Consider the following 17,962-nt stretch of genomic DNA (forward strand, 5'->3'; position numbering starts at 1 on the left):
TCGTTTAAAAATAAACTTTGGAGCGAGGGCCAAAGGAATGGCAAAGGGCTAAAGCTAAAGCAAAAGGATTGGCCCTGGATCACCGTGGAGACATCGTCTCAATTGCTACACAAGCACGTTGCCAAATTCAACCAAATTGACAAACAAAAATCCCCCAAAACTCCAGGAGAACCCTCCCCCTAAAACCCTAACCAAAATCAGGCTCATCAAGTGTGTACTCTGGATTTTCGGGGGGAAAACATTCAACATTTAAGGTGGAAGGCAGCGAAATGCCACGGCCAAACACAATTTGCCACAAATATGGATTGAATTCACTTACAGTCGGGGCACAGCACAAGGACCGGGAATAGAATCAGGATGAGGGACCTGCGGCCATGGGCATAACCCAGAATCGTTGTCCTGGCAGGGAAATGGCATTGGGGCCAGTAGTCTGGCGTTCAGGGTTCAGCGTTCAGCGTTCGGCTCTAATTGACTTTGCCTCGGCCATAATGCTTTTTAGCCATGTTTAAGCGTCATCATATTAACTGCCAACCCATGCACACACACACACACACACACACACGCACACACATAAAGTGTATGTGTATTTGTTTGCCTTTGCAGCGAGCATCGGCATGTAATTGCATTCGAGTTTGGACTTTGGTCGCATTTCGTTTGACTGGCAATCGGTTTTGACACTCTACGAAGATTTTGGGGTAAAGATATTTTTACGTGGGGTTTGTCGGCATATTCTAGAAATATTTGTAGGCCTTTTAGCACTTGGGGAATTATTTTAGGAGAATAAATTAAATTGATGGCTGATCTTTAGCTGCTGGAATCATCGAAGGTAATTTTGTTGGGGAGAAAAAAAGCAAAAACTTACTTGATTCTCTTTGATTCTATGGCCATTTTTTTGGTACGTAATACAATCCATAAAGAGTTCATTAGAAAATCTGAAATTATAGGACACAAAAAGGTAAATAAATTGACTGCAGAAAACTATAAAAAGTTGTAAAAATGTTCGTGCATGAAAGGCCTTAAAAATATTGTATAAAGTATGTATAAATACAAACAATTGAATTTACAATTTTCTCTGATTTATAAGCTCATTTTTCACAGCTACTCACAATTGCATTCCCTCTGTATCTGTTTGTGCATTTACCAATTCCATCCTCCTATACCCTGCCTAGAAGAGCATTCCCAAAACTTCACTCAAAATCCTTTGGCTTCCAATCGCGGGCTGGCTGTTTAGACTTTTTCCAATTCAATTAAATGCGTTCCACATTTTTGGTCTCAATTGTTGTTTCACCAAAGCAACCAACCAAACAGACAGAGTGCCCGCAGAATATTCGCGCTTCTCTCGTTGCATTTTAATAGTCATGGTGGGGTGGGGTGCGGGGTTGGCACTTTCGGACTGGTCGACTGAACAGTTAAGTAGCCAAAGGGATGGACAGGCAGGACTCTCCGCTCTCGCTCTCTCTCTCTCTCTGTCCACGCTGATTCTCCGAGTCGCTGCTGCTGCATCTGCTGCTGCCTGTTGTTGTTTGGTTTTCTGGTTTGGTTCGTTGGGAAAACTTTGTTAACTGGATCGCGCCCCCTTCCTCCCCCATATTTGAGTTGCCATTCCTCTAGCTGTCCCGCCTCCACCCTTTCAGCTGGCATCCATCCACTCGACTCGGTTGACAATATTTGCCAAACATTTGTTGTTGTTTCTGTTGCTGTTGCTGTTGCAGCTGCCCCGGGGTTTGGGGTTCGGGACTGGGGGGTCGGAGTCAATTGAATTTAAGTGGCTGCAACTGCAACAAAGTCAATGACATTCCTGCACTTTGGCATTCGCTTGCCCACTTTTGTGGCACTAAAATATGTTGCATAGTTATAAGCTAACTGGACCAACAACGCTCTCGCATTGTGTTGGGATTTTGTGTGTGTTAAACAGGGTACCAAAAATTGATCAGAATAGGGAGGGTATGCTAACCTTGTAAATAACAAAAAAATGCACGGCTTGTAGCAGTGCTTATAAAACTGTAAATGCAAGGAAGCGAAGCAACGATGAGCGCAAGCTAAGCATGCAAGCTGAAGCCGCGCGAGAACAGTGACAGAGACAGAGACAGCAGAAGAGCGACCGTCGAAGAGCGACGGGCAGATACTGCTGACAGTGAGTTTGAACCGCGAGCGAACACAAGCTGTTAATGCAGAGCGGCCACAGACTGTTAACGTAGCGCTATTAACAGAGAGCCTTCATAGGCTGTTAACGCAAAGCGGCCACAGGCTGTTAGCGAAGATCGAAGGCTGTTAACCTGGACTGTTAACAGCGCTGTTGCGCTCTTATATCGGCTGCTCTTTTATAAGCTAAATACTCTTAATTCACTTCTCGTATCTCTACAGTTTTCTGCACAAATTAAGGGGCATCCTTTAGTCGCAACACCATCCAAATACAGTTTCCTATTTCTTCTTTTCTTTGTGTAGCATCATCAATTTTCATTGTAACGCGATTAGTTTAGCAGGGACTGCAAACGGATATGAGTTGAGATGAGAGGCAGAGGGACAGAGAGACACAGAGAGAGGGAAATGCTAACTTCATTTTTCGGACCCCGTCGCTGATGACCATAAATGCCAAGAGCAGCGCGAGGCATTTTTGTAAATGATGAGTTTGGGTGCCCCCACTAAAGCCTCATCCCTCTCTGCTATAGTCCCTAAGTTCCTATACGAAACAGGCCCTGGCCAGTCATCTGTTTTATGTTCACGGGCAGTATCATTTCTCTATGGCGGGGCCATGTGTAATTTATGCTCCATTTGTTGTGCGGTGGGTTTGCTCTTGTTGCTTCTCCTCAACTCAACTCACTTTCATATTTTGCTCCTATTTATTGTGTGGCTATTTTCTATATAATCTTTACGGTATTCTATTGTTTGGCTGCTGGCCATGATAGACACATGCTCTTTTGATTTATGAATGCAAACGAGCCCAGCCAGCAGCCAGCAGCCAGCAGCCAACACAATCGGCACAGCACACAAAAATGATTTTTTTCTTTTCTATAGAAATATTTTTCTTTTTCTTTTTTTGTATGCTGTTGCTGCCGCCACACGCATTTAAAGCAATTAGCCTAAAAGTGTTTTTTACCTTTAATTTCATTAGGACAGGGATACCCAACCAATAGCTGAAAACACAATGAAAGTTCTACAGAATTTTGTGCTGTTGCTTTACTCTGATTTTGATGAGGATTTTGATTTTATTTTGAATTTTTCACAATTTCTCGACCTAGATCTAGCAGTCTTTGTGTTTTCTGTTCACTTGTTATTTAGTTGCTAAAAGTAAAGCAACAAACAAATATGAATTCAATTTCATTTAAAAAATTAGTTTTCAAAATTTGGCCTTGTGCCTTTGTTCAAGTTCCCCTCAAAAGGAGCTATGGTAAGTCGTTGATTAATATAATTATTAATACTAAATTGAAAATGAATTAAATATTCACATATTTTAGGTTGTGGCACGCTGAACTGCTTCATGCCTGGTCCCATGATGCCGTTGTCCGTTGCCTCTGTTTCGTATTGTCGTTGTGTCCCTCAGTCTTGTATTGTCGTTGTGTCCCAGACTTACGGCGTTGTGCTCCACAAGACCTCTTCTGAAGGCCGCGACGCCCTTGGCCACATCGAGCTTATCCGATTCCTGCAGAACAAAGCGACACAGCCACAGGAAGCACAATTACGAACACATTACACAAATTTTGAATAAAACAAACATTTAGAGCACTAAAATTTAGTAATGTTTACCCAAAGGTGAATTGGATAATGGAAAAAGAAAATATTGTAACAGGATTTGGCATTTATTGCATAGCATTCAATTTTATTGATAGTTTTTTATGCGATAGATTTTTAGGGAAATATTCTAACAATATCTATCGAAAAATCTCACTCACGATTTGTGAATATTCTCAATCGGAATTTCCTTCCATATTCTTCAATTAATAAGCTCCAAGAAAAATGTATACAAAATTCAGAAATTTCATTTTTGAAAGTGTGTTTTATTTTATTACTTAAGGCGCGAATCTTGTGGAGTCTGGTGAAGACTAAAAATTTATTTAAAAATGATCATTTTTACTAATTTTGGTTGCCAATCACAATCAAAATGGGCCAAGACTTTCTCTACTGGATACTGTGTTGCTTTTCATCCAATAAAAAAATATTCGTTTTAATTTTCGCAACTTTGTTGCCTTCCTCCAGCCCCTAACACAATGCAAGTGCCTCCTGGTGCACAGTGCCTGTGCCTTCCCCCTCCGAAAGTGCAACTCAATCAGGCAGCGGTCGAGTAACCCGCTGCTGCCGCATCTGCCACTGCCACTGCCATTGCCATTGCCGCTGCCGCTGCTTCTAATGAAGCAATTTTCGTTAAAAGCAGTCACCACAGGAGCGGAGCTCTCTTACCCCGACTCTGAACCCTAACCCCCCCACTCACTTAACCTGAATCGCAGAGTTCTTCCTTACCTCTTGGCAACCTAAATCCCCTCCATCAAGTATGTGGAGGGGATTCATTCCTTTTCAACAATTTTTAGTTGCTTCGGCGCGTGTTTGTTTCAAAAAGCTCAAATTGCGAGTGCCAGGCCATGGAATGAAATCGTTTCGAAAAGCGCCAGCAGCAGCCAGAGGCAGCTCCAGCAGCCGAAAGGAAAGAAAAGGAATTACAGCTGACTCTGGCACTGAGTTTTTGCAATTATCCACCGAACCCGAACCCGAACCCCTCCACCAACCTCCAACCAGCCACGTGCGAATTTATTGATAGCGATATTTTCCACTTTCCTTTCGGCTTTCGGGGTGGGGTTTTTGCGGTTGGGATAGTTACAGGGCGGAGGTGGCGTGTGTTAAGTGCATTTTACATTTCCGGTCAATGGCGCTAACCTCACGAAATCGACAGGAACTACAAAGTCCTGCACAGAGTCCGCTGCAACTGCCAACTGCTTTGTGCTGTAAGTTGGCTCCGACACGTTCGGTTTTTCACCGATGGGGATATTTTCCATTCGCACTTTTTTCTGGGAAATAATAAGGGAATTTCATGCACTTTTTTTTTGGTAAACCACATTTTTGTGCTAAGTTTTCCCTTGAAAAACCTATCGTTTTGATCTGTCATCTAATCCTGCATTGTAGTGGCAACTATTTCCATCGCTTTCCGCGTAGTCCTGTGCATTGTGCCCTGAACTGTGGCACCACGCTTTAGTCTGATTACATTTCTTATTATGTTGGCGCAGTTTCGCCTTTGGTTTTCATTTGCTTTTCATTTGCCATTTGCGTCACGATTTGCCATTCGCCTCTGACTTCAGTCTTTGCCCCCGACTGTGCCTCTGTCTCTGCCCTAGCCTCTCTGGGGGCAGGCTATTGAGACCTCAACGATTCTTGCCAGTACGTGTCCCCTGGCTGAAGGGTTACAGGGGTTGAGGTGCGCCAAGGAGTCGTCTCTGTCGACACTTCGAACTTTTTCTCCGCGTTCTCTGCAATTGCTGCGTAATTTTTATTAGCCCTGAATGAGCATCTCAAGTGGCGGGCGCTCTATTTATCTCAACCTCTGGCCCCAACCAACCACCCCCTCGAAAGAGCCCACCCCCGCTCATTTTCAAATTGCCAACATAAATTTATTTGTTTGGCCAAAACAATTTCCCTCATCCCTGATGGAGAGCTCCACTTTGATGCGTGTCTCGTTTTACATTTTTTGACAATTTCATTGTTCGTCGCGCTTCTGTTTCAGGCTTTTGGCATTTTTGTTTGTTTTATTTTTATTTTGAATGATAATTTTTGCTGCGCGCGTGGTGGTATCATACGTGCGGGTGGGCGCTGTGCGATGGGTGTGGCAAAATGCTTTTATGCTCAAATAACAAGCCATAAACATTTGGCGTTGCCATTTGCCCATTTTCGCGAGCTAAAAAAAAGACAAAACAAAAAACCAAAAAAATGAAATAAGATAAAGAATTTTATGGCTCACACGCAACAAACAAACAAAACGATGGAACGCAAGCGAAAGAGACCAGCAGAAAATGAAAGTGAAACGATTAGAGAATGGTAAAACCAAACTATGGATACCCTTACTGAGCGATTGGTGGCAAAACTGCAACCATAAAATGTGCAAAATGCGCTAAACAGCACTGAAAAAATATAGCAAATGCTAGAAATCGACTGAGAAAATTAGGAAATAATAATATACGGAGTATGGCAGAGAAATGGTCCAACATTGAGCTAATGTGGCAGTAGTGCAACGATAAATAACCAAAATGCGCTGTGTAACACTTAAAAAAGTGTTGAAAAATAGGCACAATTTGTCAGGAAAGCTGCACATCTTTATTGCAATTAGAAATAAAAATCTAAGCCGACTAAAACAGACGCAAATGAGAGCTTCTTGTAGTTCAATTTTATGGAAAAAAGCTGTAGACTCGTGTGGAAAAGCCTTTCAAGTCCCCTTGCCAATCCTTCTGCTCAAAACCAAGCCTACCCCTTTGCAGAGAGTATTTTGTAAAATAAAAATGTACAAATAAAGTAAATGGCTTTGTCGCATTAGGGTTTTACAGACTGCATCCCCTAACACTCGTGCTCTCGCACTCTCGTATTACAAATGGTGGCTGGCAGCTTGATGCTTTGATTGAGCCTTTTACCTTCCGCAGGTACGAAGCAACAACAAATATTCCCTATCTGTCGCCATTTGATTAGTTGACACATTTGATGTGTAATTTATTCCCTTTTAAAATAAAAAGGGATGTGCTGTAAATTTAAAGCCCACTCACAAACTTCACTCTACAAATTGCTGGGTAAATATAAAAGTGCCTTCTCAAAGCTGATTGTAGTTTTGCCTTAACCGATGGCTGCAGATTTGAAGGTTTTTATTTTAGGTCCTTTACCTTGTGGTACTCCTTTTGCTGTCCAAAAAATAAATATCCGCAATCTGTCTCTCTCTTTTCATGTGTGGATTTTGTCATTTTGTTGGTTATCTCTGTTCAAGCAAACTTTTTAATTGTATAACATATTGGCAAATGAATTTGTCTCGCTTCGAGTCTGGCTCCATAAAATTTAACCCTCTACGTTTTAAGGCGAAAAATGTGTGGAAAAGTCTGGGAATTGTTTTGATTGCTTGAGAAACTAAATGGAAAATGTTTTTTCAGAAGAATATTCCAAGGTATAAAATGGACTAAATTATAATTGCAAAAAAATTAAATAAATATCTCCAGAATACGCTTGAAGCTTTCAAATTAATTTAAATTTGTTAAAAAATGTTTAAATGATCTTCCAAAACTGCTCCTGAAACTGTTGCCCCTGCGGCTAAGTTTCCCAATATTTTGTTGGGTTAAGTTCTTTGGCCAAAAGTAGACTGCCTCTTGCTTCTGGTTGAACAAGTGGCTCACCATAAATTAAGCATATAGATGGCTGGCTGGCTGCCTGTTATCCAGGATCCTACAGACCATCTGCATATGGGGTATGGGAGGGAGCAGGAGCTCCCTTCGATGTACCCAATGGCTGACCAAACATTTTGTATAGGACAATTTCTAAATGGAATTTAATTTCCGGATTAGAATAGACATTTCATGAATATTGTGTGGGGTGTTGGGGCTGCCAGGCAGACACTGCCCTGATGCAGAAAATCAACTATGAAAGGCGTCTCAGAGTGGTCTCCTCGCTCCTGCAGGGATTTCCCAATATGCCTCAATGAACAATCACAGCACAAAACTGTTTGTGGATGGATGTGAAAGCCCAAGCTCCGAGCCCCAAGGCCCCGTCTGCTGCTGTAAAAGTTTGCCCCAAAATTTGTGGTTTTCTCTACGTATTCTCTATCAGCACCTTCTTTTTTCTGTGTGTCGGTGTGTGTCTGGGTTTTGTTTAAAATTGTACCAGAAAATGTTGGGGGAAAACAACAGATTTTCATTTGGGCAAAATCTGAGAGAAGTCCGTTGTCGGACAGAGTGCTGCCTCGTTTGAGGGCAAAACCCCTGATTTATGCCCGATTCTAGTTATTAATGTAATTTGATTTTGCCAATAGACAAAAGCCAAACTGAAGGAGGTTACTCCTAGGTCTGATGCTGGCTAGGCCTGCCACTGAGTCTGCTGTTGATGAACTGAATGACCAAATAATGTCCTAAATATCTATGGCAGCTAGTTAAGAGCTGAAAATAGAGAGCGAGCGGAGCTGCAGTACAGTTTTTAATAGAGTGTAAATTACCGGAAACACAATTAAAAATTGTTCCCCCGCTTAAAAATAAACGGGCAATAAAAGGCAGACAAAGGGCAATAACAAAAGGTAAATCATAAAATGGGTTAGAGCGAGGAGAAGGCAAGCAGTAGACGGGCTAAGCAGTGAAGGAGTGGTTTGAGCAGCACTGGAGTAAGCAGTGGAGTGCGTTACGGCAGCACCACTGCAGAGTGGGCTAAGCAGTGGAGGAGTGGTTTGAGCAGCTGTGGAGTGGGCTAAGCAGCACAGGGACAAGCAGTGTAAGCACCAAAGGATTCGCTCAAGAGCCAACAGAAGGAAATCATTTAAGACCAACTGCACGTTCCTCTCTCAATCATCACACACAAAAAAGTGCAAAAAAATAAACTTTACAATGCTGAAAACAAAGGCGCACCCACGTAGGCAGTCGGTGAAAACTTCAGGCACTTTCGGGGCTGGGTGTTAAGGCTGCTCTTCCTGCCCCAAACACTGCCATACTTTTCTTCAATAATGGCATGCCATTTTCCAAGATGCTAAACGGTCGACAATGACGTTGACGTCGGCCACACAACACACAGGGAGAGGCAGGCGGCTGCCTCGGGGGCAACTAAAAATTGTCGGAAACACCTTGTTTTTCGACTGCCTACAGAGAGGCAGCTCCAGAGTCGTCTGGCAGTTTGGTCCTCAACCCTGCCCCTACTGCGTTTCTCTCCTCGGTCTATTGTTGTTGGGGCTTACACATAATATGTTCATTGTTTATAAAACAACAGGGCGAAAGCAGGTCGCCCTGAGTCTGATGAGGCATGCGATGGGATAATGGTTAAGGGGGGGCAGGGAAAGCCTGTGCAGGTGGACTGCTGAACGGGGTAATGGCGGGGCAGGTGTATGAGGGGGTAATAGTTTAAGCGGGTGGCTATGCGAATTTTGGGAATTTATGGATCGAATTTACAAGATTTTTTTGACCTGTCAAACAATTATTGTGAATACCTGAAGATTGGTTCTACGAACTTTGATCTTTGCTGTAATTTTCCATAGCTACACTCTCTCTGAACCATCTCTCTGACTTTCTGTAACAACCCTCGCTTACAGGGCTCAACAAAAGCCAAAGTGAAGACCGACTTTTAGCCTTCTTTTCTAGCTGGAGGTTCACCAAAATGTGTTTAGTCTCTGGGTGTTGCAGCCTTTGTTTTGCAAAATGAATGAATGAATGAGATGCGGCATGGCATAAATGAGTGAATGAATGGCTGCATGGTTGACCTGGCCAGGCAGCCAGAACCAAAGCCAGAGCTAGAGGCAGAGGGGCAGCGGCTAAGGCAAGTTTAATATGAATTATTATGTGCAGAAAAGTTTTATGATGCTGCTAAACCAGTTAGACCTTTGTTAAGGTGCAAGAGACAGCCACACATACCACAAGGCAAGTGTTGAACTTTCAGAGAAACGAATGGGGAAATACCTAGTGGCGGGGAAGGTCGACTTGGCAGAGGTTAACTAGTGCGGAAAAGGGCATGGAAGATAGATGGAGGGAGACATGGTTCAAATTTAGCAGAAATAAGGGCTAAAGATGATCGTCTGTTGAGAATGATCAAAAATAAATCACTTTTTGTAGGCATAAAGCTGCAATGCTTTGATAAATCTGAAGTTTACAGAATACAGTTGGGAATAAAGTTAGGAAAATCTTGAAATTTGATGGTTTTTTCAACTATATTCTCTCTTGCAATAGAACATGCTTCAATTCTGGATTCAACCACACTACAACACCCTCTTCCAGGGTATCCAAAACCACACCACCCAACCCTAAGTTGTAACCCAAGACCAAGTCCAAGACCAACTTAGTCTGTGGATTTAACCTGCTCGCTGGCTGCTGCTGCTGCTCGCTGCTCGCTGCTGTTGTTTCTGCTGGCTACAATTTGTTTTAATTGCACAAAGTAGTTGTTGTTTTTGTTGCTCGTTTGTTGCTGTTGCCAATTAATTCTCATTTAACAAGGTCTCCGCTGGGATTTTCGGACACTGCCCAGAGACAAGTTTTTTTGTTGCCTTAAACGGTTTTTATTTCCACAAAAAGGTTACAAATGATCTCGAAGTGAAACGAAAACCCCTCAGGATTAGTAGGAGGCCACCGCCTGGTCGTACTTGGGTGGCAAAGCGGAGACATTCATCGCTTGATATTGCTGTTGCTGCATCTGCTGCTGTTGCATCTGGTTGACTGCTGGCACACTCTGCACCACAGTGGTTTGGGTGCGTCCACAGCACGGGCCAGAGGTGGCTGCTGGCACTGCTATGGTGGTTGGCACCACAACAACATTGCGGCTCATCATACGACGGCAACGGCGACAGGGACGTCCCCAGGCCAGGGGATTGGCAAAGTACAGCAATCCGCGACGATGGTAGCACTCGCACTGCACATTAACCTGAATGTCGGACATGATTTTAACACACGGTTTTCTCTTCGTTTTTATTCGTTGCTCGAGGCTCGATTTGCGTTCGTTGAATGTTTAATTTTCAGTGTTTTTCAGCCCATTTATATAGATACATTCTACTGCCCGATAAGGAAATCCTCCTATGGCCCCCTTATCACGTACATTGATGGATCAATTTTGGTTTGGAGAAAGAGAGCCACTCCATAGCGACGATTGTGACTCATTTGCCAGGGCTGCCCTAACACTTTGAACTCTTTTTGGGTGCCTAAGGCCACACGAAGTGACTCATGGGTGTCCTCCTATGAGGGGTCTACCTCAAGATCATTTGCAGTTCTGTGAGTCATCATTGGGTCTTAGTTAAATGTGAATATCAGGGGATCATTTGCGAAAATTTGAGCTTTATTTAAGCAACATATTGAAATTGATTTGACAATAGAAAGTATATAGAATACAGGGAAATACGTACCAGCCATGACCTTTGGCTGACTCTCCATTCCTGGAATAGAGAAAGAAATTCATTTCTGGAATATATTTTGAAAATGTTCCTAAAAAATATAAAGCTAAAATTTATCAATAAAATTTGAGTGTTTCCTTCTGGGTTCTATAAGTATCTTATATTTTTTTTTCTATAAAATTGAATTTTTCTCCTGGTCAGTTTTCTAATAACAAATATAACAAACAAGATTTTGAAGCAAATAATTGTTTTTTTCATATTGCAAAAACAATTGAATTTGGCTTATTTTTATCCAGTTTTTCAAATATTTTTCAAAAATATTCCATAAATTCTTCATCAAGGAAAACTTTTCTTCCTTTTTACAAGGTTGGAACTGGACTGCTGGCATTTTTAATTGATGCCTAAATATATATTATAAAGTGTTTTATGTTGAGATGTATTATGTTTCCTTTCCTAAAAGACCTTTAAAGGTATTTATGTTAATATCAAAGCGAATCATGTTTATCTTTCAGTAAGTTTGTATATAAAATATCGAATATTTCAAGCCAAGAATTCTGAGTGTGTCCATTTTGACAATTATTTGGCCAGCTAGAGCTCTAGTGATGATAGACTGCCATTCAAAGGGATATTGTAAGTGCTTTGTCTGGGATTAAAAAAAAGCTTTTATTGCTTTAAAATATCATAGAATTAGAGTATCAGCTTTTTATAAATGCTCTAGCCAAATTGAAATCACCAACAATTTGGGCAATGCTCAGACACGCTGCTAAACGTGCAATGGATTGCACAAATAAACGTTTTCCACCCAAAATGGAAACGATAAAAAGCCCTAAAATCGCCAGACAAATGCCATTTTGCAGTCTTGATTTTATTTAAATAACAAAGAGAGCGGGAAAAGCCAACCAAATGACAGAGGCAAATACATGGCAAATAGTTATGCACTAATTGAAAAGCCCAGACAGCAGGCCAAAAAGGACATCAATCATTTCCGTTTCAAAGTGCAGCAAAAAAATACGTACTGTTTAATTTTCATATTTATGCCATTAACATTTATAAAATATATATTTAAATACAAGTACAATCGAATGATGTGTCACACACACAGCCCACAGCGAAGGACAAGCAGTATTGAAAGGCAATCATGTAGATTCAATTAATATAAAATAAAATGCATTTAACTTATTTGAAGAAACATTTGAAACGGATTTCCAATTAACTGATGGCAGTTCTCAGTTCCATGTCCAGTCTACCATCTGGGTGGCTGCTGCACAACGATGATCTCCTCACGTGGGGGAGGACGACGGCCGCCAATGTTGAACTCAATGAAGGGTCTGCTCGGCTGCACCACATCCACCTCGACGATGGGTCGCTGCGGCTGATACTGTGGCTGATAGGGGGGCTGGTAGACAGCGGCGGGTGTGATCACCTCCACCCTGGGTGGTGGTGGACGACGGCCACACAAATCGATCTCAATCACTGGGCGGGGCAGCCTTGGTGGAATGATATCCACCTCCACAATGGGTCGCCCACCATGATGATGATGGTGATGATGACGACGTTCTTCCTCGTAGTATGGCATGTCTGTCTGTCTCTCTGTCTCTTTCTGGTATTCCTTTGTCTCTTTCTTCTGCTGGTATATCCTTCAAGTACTGCGCTGCTGCTCCTTTTGGCTCTTTGCTCGTACTGAAGCTCCACTATCACCTGCCTAACTATTTAAGGCCACTTTTTATCGCTAATTACGGGGGAATTTTTTACACGGTAGCTTAAATTCATTATCTTGTCAGGTGGAATTAATGTCTTCTTCGATCAAAATATATACATAAATATTTATATTGATAAAAGAACTTCCAGCTATTGGCAGTGGGTGGTGCGTGTGATTTTTCGATCTGAATTCCATTTTTGGGGAGGTTCAAGGTTTTGTTTTTACAATGAATCATCAAATTTTTGGGTAAAGGGGAAGGACAGGTAAAAGGTTTTAGCCGTTTAAATGTATGATTGTGCATTGATATAATTAAAGTGAAATACACAAGAATTTAGATCGTCATGCGAATAAGTGGACCCACAAGTAGACGCTAAATCGATAAGAGCTGCAGAAATGATCAGTCTGAAATTGATAGAAACAGATGGGAAAAGAAATACAAGAACGAAAGGTGGGACGAACGAATAAAGAAAGGAAAATCAGCAAACAAAAGACAAATGCATATTTTTTGCAAAGATTTTATTATTTCCGACAAAAGATAGCAGTTTGGATACGAGCGCTTGTATTTCACCAGCAAATTTGTGACTACATCAGAAAGGTTTTGGAAAAGACATAAATTCAGTCACTGATTTGCATAAAAAGGCGTACAAAAGATATACGCCATAAATGTATAGTTCTTCTTAATTCCAATTTAACTTAAAGAAAGGAATGTTCATATGACTGAACCATCTAGTGGCCCAAGCAACAGAGATGCGCAAAAAAACAAAATTCAGTGCGTAATATTTATAACAAATTACTGTATTTATCAGCAATTACATACAAACAAATATTCAATTATTCCAGTTATTATCAGTTCCATATCATATCTATTTCATGGGTTCTTTCGCTGACAGTTCCCAAATACCAAAGAGAATTTCTTGTTATGGTTATCGTACACTTTGTAGGAAATACTTTTTATTGAATGCTTAAAACATTCTTTAAACATTGCTCAACATTTGAGTTTAATGCACATAGTTTCTCGATAGATTCTAGGCACTCCAAAGTCTGCTGATGCTCCAGATTGCTGCCTGGATGCCAGAGTCCTCCATTAGTCCCAGAGTTTCGTTTTCTTTCCTTTCCTCTCTACCATTGCTGATATTGTGGATATAGATTATATTGTTGATATTGCTGCTGCTGATACTGATATTCGTAGCCCTGCTGCTGCTGATAGTAGCTCGCGGAACCCATGGTCATGCCTCCGTATGGCTGTGGCATCATCAGCTGTGGACCAGCCACTTGGGCGGGCATATAGGAGCCACCAGCACCTGGTGTTACGTAGACAACCTCGGTCCGAGCCGGAGTCGCTGGCGGATAGTATGCGCCACCCCAATTGGGAACCACATCAATTTCGATATTTGGACGACCATCGTGATGACGAGGAGGATAGCCACATGGATCCTCATAGTACGGTCGCATGCCTGCTATTGCCTATCTATTTTTGATGTACAACTATTTTCGCTCTGCCACAAACTTCCCAACAATCCTGACCAGACAACAACGCGTGGAGTACTGAAACCCAAAGCACAGCAATGCCACTGGAAGGCGGCATTCATTCAATCTGATGTTTTGTGTGTGGGGCTTTACGGCATTTATTCCAGTTGGTTTATAGATAAGGTCATGTCTGAGTTTCTGACTCATTCGATGTTGGCGCTCTGATACTGATTGTCTGTGTTTGTGCGACAGACCTCTTCCATTCTATTGATCGGGTTTGCGGTTTCACCTATTTTTCACCTGACTTTTGTTTACCTTATTATCTGATCCATTGCTTATCGCTGCTGGGGCTATAACTGCTGCTTATCTCAGTGATAAGCAGGGAAATGGAGTAGAGAAATTGGCAGGGAAATGGAGTTTGTGGGACAAATTTATAAACTTTTTGGTGGTAAACAAAATTACATTGGAACATAATTTTGGCAGGAAAATTGTGAAATCATCTACCAAAAACGGGCTAGAAAAGCTTGCTGTGGACTGTTGTGGCTTTGTATTTTAATTGCCAAGAAATTTTAATGAAATATTAAGGAATCGTTTCCCAGCAATTGCAAGAATCAATGCTCATACCTGAAGTTCTTCTAGCCATCCAAAGTCTATTAATGAACCCTGAAAAACAAACGCCTGTCGTGCAGACATTTTGTGCCACAAAATTAGTTAATCTTTCTGCATTGAAAGCCCAATCTTTCAAGTATTTTGTTTAAGTTTTCCTTTAAGCATTTGTTACTCGTTTATATTATATTTTTAATACATTCTTTGTCTACTGCTAAAAATAAATTCATCTTTCCTGCTGCTTTTACTCCTTTTCAGTACTGCGGATTGTGATAGTGACCGCCTCCGGGTGGACCCTGTGGTGGCGGCGGCTGTTGGTAGTATCCATATGGCGGCGGTGCCTGCTGCACCACCACTACGGGCGGTGGTGGAGGTGGTCTCTGCTGCACCACCACAATGGGTGGTGCACGATGACGACGCGGCCAGGGTGCAGCGATCTGCACTTTGATGGTGGGCCCACGACGATGGGGTGGCTGTCCGCCGCAATGATCGTGTGGTGGTGGCATTTTTTCTCTCCTAAATTTGTCTCGTTCAAATGTTTGGCACGTCCAAGTGCTGGGACTTATAGCTGGTTACTGATTAAATGTGGTTCGAATTGCTGCTGACTAAATATTTTAGTAAAAATATCAAAAATTGCTTCTTATCTGTTCAGTCTCTCTCCCAACAAAAAAAGCTGTGAGAGGCGTTGGATTACTGTTGCTTTAGTCATGTCGTATATCGTTGGCTGTGCTTAATTATCGATAGATAAGAGCGGCATTTGGTGTTGGTTTTTGTGCTGATAAGCTTTCTGCTGCCAAAAGCTTTTTTATGCAAGACTTTTGGCTGTTTTCACGTAACGAATGGCTGGATTTTAGTGAGTCATTTATTAAACTCAGGTTCAACTATGAAATGCAGTCTGCTGGCATGAGTAAGAGGGAATTCCTCTGGCAAATTCCCCCAAATCCCCCAATTACACAAAATAATTAAATAAATAGGAAAATGGATTTTCATAGATTTTCGACTCTTGGTACTCCAAAAAGTTCCCCTAAAAATATAAAAAAAAATCGCTCCACATTTATTTCTTTACCTTTCTTTCCGCATTCAATCAAACTTTCTCTGTTCACTTCAATACTTTGTCTGTGGACTGGACAAGTCAATTTGCCACTTGATTTGCATCAACAAAAAAGAGTCTTTTGTCTAAACAAAATGCACAAATATTTGCTAGATTTGATAAATGTTTCAACACAATGAGAAAATAATCCATTTAAGCTACAACAAAGTTCGACTTTAAATTGCCATAAAAATGCCTTCAACTCTTTAGTTAATTCCTCAATAAATCTTTACACATTTTGCAATTGTTTTTCCTTGGCTTAATTGAGAATTTGTAAATATTTGTCAAACATTTGCCATGCACATTTCCATTATGCATCAGAGACACGATTTACCTGCAGGGCAACGTGGAGTGCAGTGCACTCACGATGAACAACACGTTGTTGGCTGGTCAATCAAAAGCGCTTTGGCTCCCTGGAGCTCAATCATTTAGGCACAATAAATTCGAAAAGACTGCGCGGCTCTTTTTGGATTTTGTTAATTGAGTTGTGGGGAGTGGTTTTTTTTCTTGTTGTTGTTGCCTTCAATGGCAAAACATTTGCACCACTTGAGTGTCACTTTTGATCAAAGCCAAGGGGGTTGGAGCGGTGCTGGGGGTGTCAGTGGGTGACTCTGCCCGGAAAGTTAAACATGCACAAAGTGGCAAACGAGTTGCTGCTTCTGCTGCCAAAGTTTTCAACTGCCGCCAAGCGAACGAAGGAAATGAGTGCGAGAGTACATGGGGCTTATGCTGCATAACTCCACAACATATTGAATGCGGTTGCTGCACCGAGCGAAAGCAAGTGAAAGTTCAACTAAGAATTAAAATAACTTCTAAGTTATATTAAGAAATGAATTTTCTATAAATTCTATGCAAGATATTGGTAGGTTTCAGGAGTGTCTGATATAAGCTGGTGCTCCGAAGTCAGTTCCACTTTTTCAGCTTTATTTTTGAATAATCTACTTTTCCTCCATTTATTTCTGTCTGGTTTTGCATTTATTTTCAGACATTTTTTTAGACAAAAACCGCCTTAAATATGTTTTAAAATTTCGTGGAGTTTCCATAATTTCTCTTGTTTAACCCTTAGCGCATTGCAGCCCCCATTTTGTTCAGTGTCTCTGTTTTTGGTTTACCCTTTCGCTGAGTGGGAGGCGTGGCAAGCCGCTTGACAGCGCGTATCCAATGTAATGATGCCGTTTTCTTTGGCTTTGCCACAGTGCGCCCAAGCCCCTTTCCTGTCCCCCCACACTCTGTGATATATATTTTTGTACCTCTGCACCGGCGTGGGCTTCTCCTTTTCTTGTGCATATTTTAGGAAATGAATTGCAAGCGGCAAGTCGCGGCAAGATAAAACGTCTCCAAGTCGCGAGTCAAGACGGTGGCACGAGGCAGCCATCAAGCAGCAGCGAATCGATAACTGTCAAAAAATAAGCCGGCAAGCAACACGCCAGACAGGAACAGTAAAGGCGAGAGAGGGAGTGAGAGTGGGAGAGTGGGAGAGAGAGGTAGGTTGGGCGCTTTGCTTCCACACTTTAAATATTTATGGCGCTGCGCTTTGGTGCACAGACGGGGACATGGCATAGCCAAAAAACCGTTACCGTAACCGTAAACCCAAACCAAGAACCAAACTCCAATTCCTCCCAAACCCTACGCCAAAACCTTCGCCGCTTTTCTCTGCTGCCTCGGAAAACGCATTTCCTGCTCATGTCATGACATGCAGCTAGCGCGTAACGTTTGTGGTGCTGCATTTTCCTAGTAGCGGCAGCCCAGCAATGGGTTTCCTTACCTCCACCAAGGCGAAAGGGAATCATTGCTTTTGTCGACATGTCACGGGTGGGGGGAGCCCCAAGACCCTGCCAGCGAGTGCACTTTGGGGTTTCTCCCTTACATTTTTGGGCAAAAAAAGTTTATTGAACTCCACACACAAACGCACTCCCACACACACACACACACACACACACAGCGGGTTTATGCCGCAGTCTCAGCAGCATTGTGTCTAAGCTTTCTGATTGATTGAGTGGTGCAAAATTGACTTGGGAGAACGCACACAAGCTGCAACACACACAAATTGATGGCAAAAGTGCGTGCCCCATGGGTGGCA

The 17,962-nt window shown here is 42.0% G+C and overlaps 4 protein-coding genes across 4 annotated transcripts; 1 reads left to right on the forward strand and 3 right to left on the reverse strand.

The window, feature by feature from the left end:
* The first annotated feature begins 3,287 nt into the window (after positions 1-3,287).
* Positions 3,288-3,723, forward strand: LOC117582092. Its single transcript, XM_034269655.1, has 2 exons — positions 3,288-3,388; positions 3,456-3,723. Exons 1-2 carry the CDS (start codon positions 3,307-3,309, stop codon positions 3,704-3,706), a joined length of 333 nt encoding a protein of 110 aa, XP_034125546.1. The 5' UTR covers positions 3,288-3,306; the 3' UTR covers positions 3,707-3,723.
* Positions 3,724-10,179: 6,456 nt separating this feature from the next.
* On the reverse strand, positions 10,180-14,267 carry LOC117582183. The gene is made up of 2 exons (XM_034269787.1): positions 13,911-14,267; positions 10,180-10,320 (listed from the first exon to the last, which is right to left on the reverse strand). The coding sequence occupies exons 1-2, from the start codon at positions 14,169-14,171 to the stop codon at positions 10,252-10,254; spliced, it is 330 nt and encodes a 109-aa protein (XP_034125678.1). The 5' UTR covers positions 14,172-14,267; the 3' UTR covers positions 10,180-10,251.
* On the reverse strand, positions 12,146-12,698 carry LOC117582182 (forkhead box protein B2). The gene has a single exon (XM_034269786.1). It carries the CDS (start codon positions 12,594-12,596, stop codon positions 12,264-12,266), a length of 333 nt encoding a protein of 110 aa, XP_034125677.1. The 5' UTR covers positions 12,597-12,698; the 3' UTR covers positions 12,146-12,263.
* Positions 14,268-15,043: 776 nt separating the features above from the next.
* Positions 15,044-15,373, reverse strand: LOC117582184 (leucine-rich repeat extensin-like protein 3). Its single transcript, XM_034269788.1, has one exon. The coding sequence runs from the start codon at positions 15,296-15,298 to the stop codon at positions 15,047-15,049; it is 252 nt and encodes an 83-aa protein (XP_034125679.1). The 5' UTR covers positions 15,299-15,373; the 3' UTR covers positions 15,044-15,046.
* Positions 15,374-17,962: the final 2,589 nt, after the last annotated feature.

This window comes from Drosophila guanche, unplaced genomic scaffold, assembly GCF_900245975.1.
Source record: "Drosophila guanche unplaced genomic scaffold, DGUA_6, whole genome shotgun sequence".
Classification (NCBI taxonomy): Eukaryota; Metazoa; Arthropoda; class Insecta; order Diptera; family Drosophilidae; genus Drosophila; species Drosophila guanche.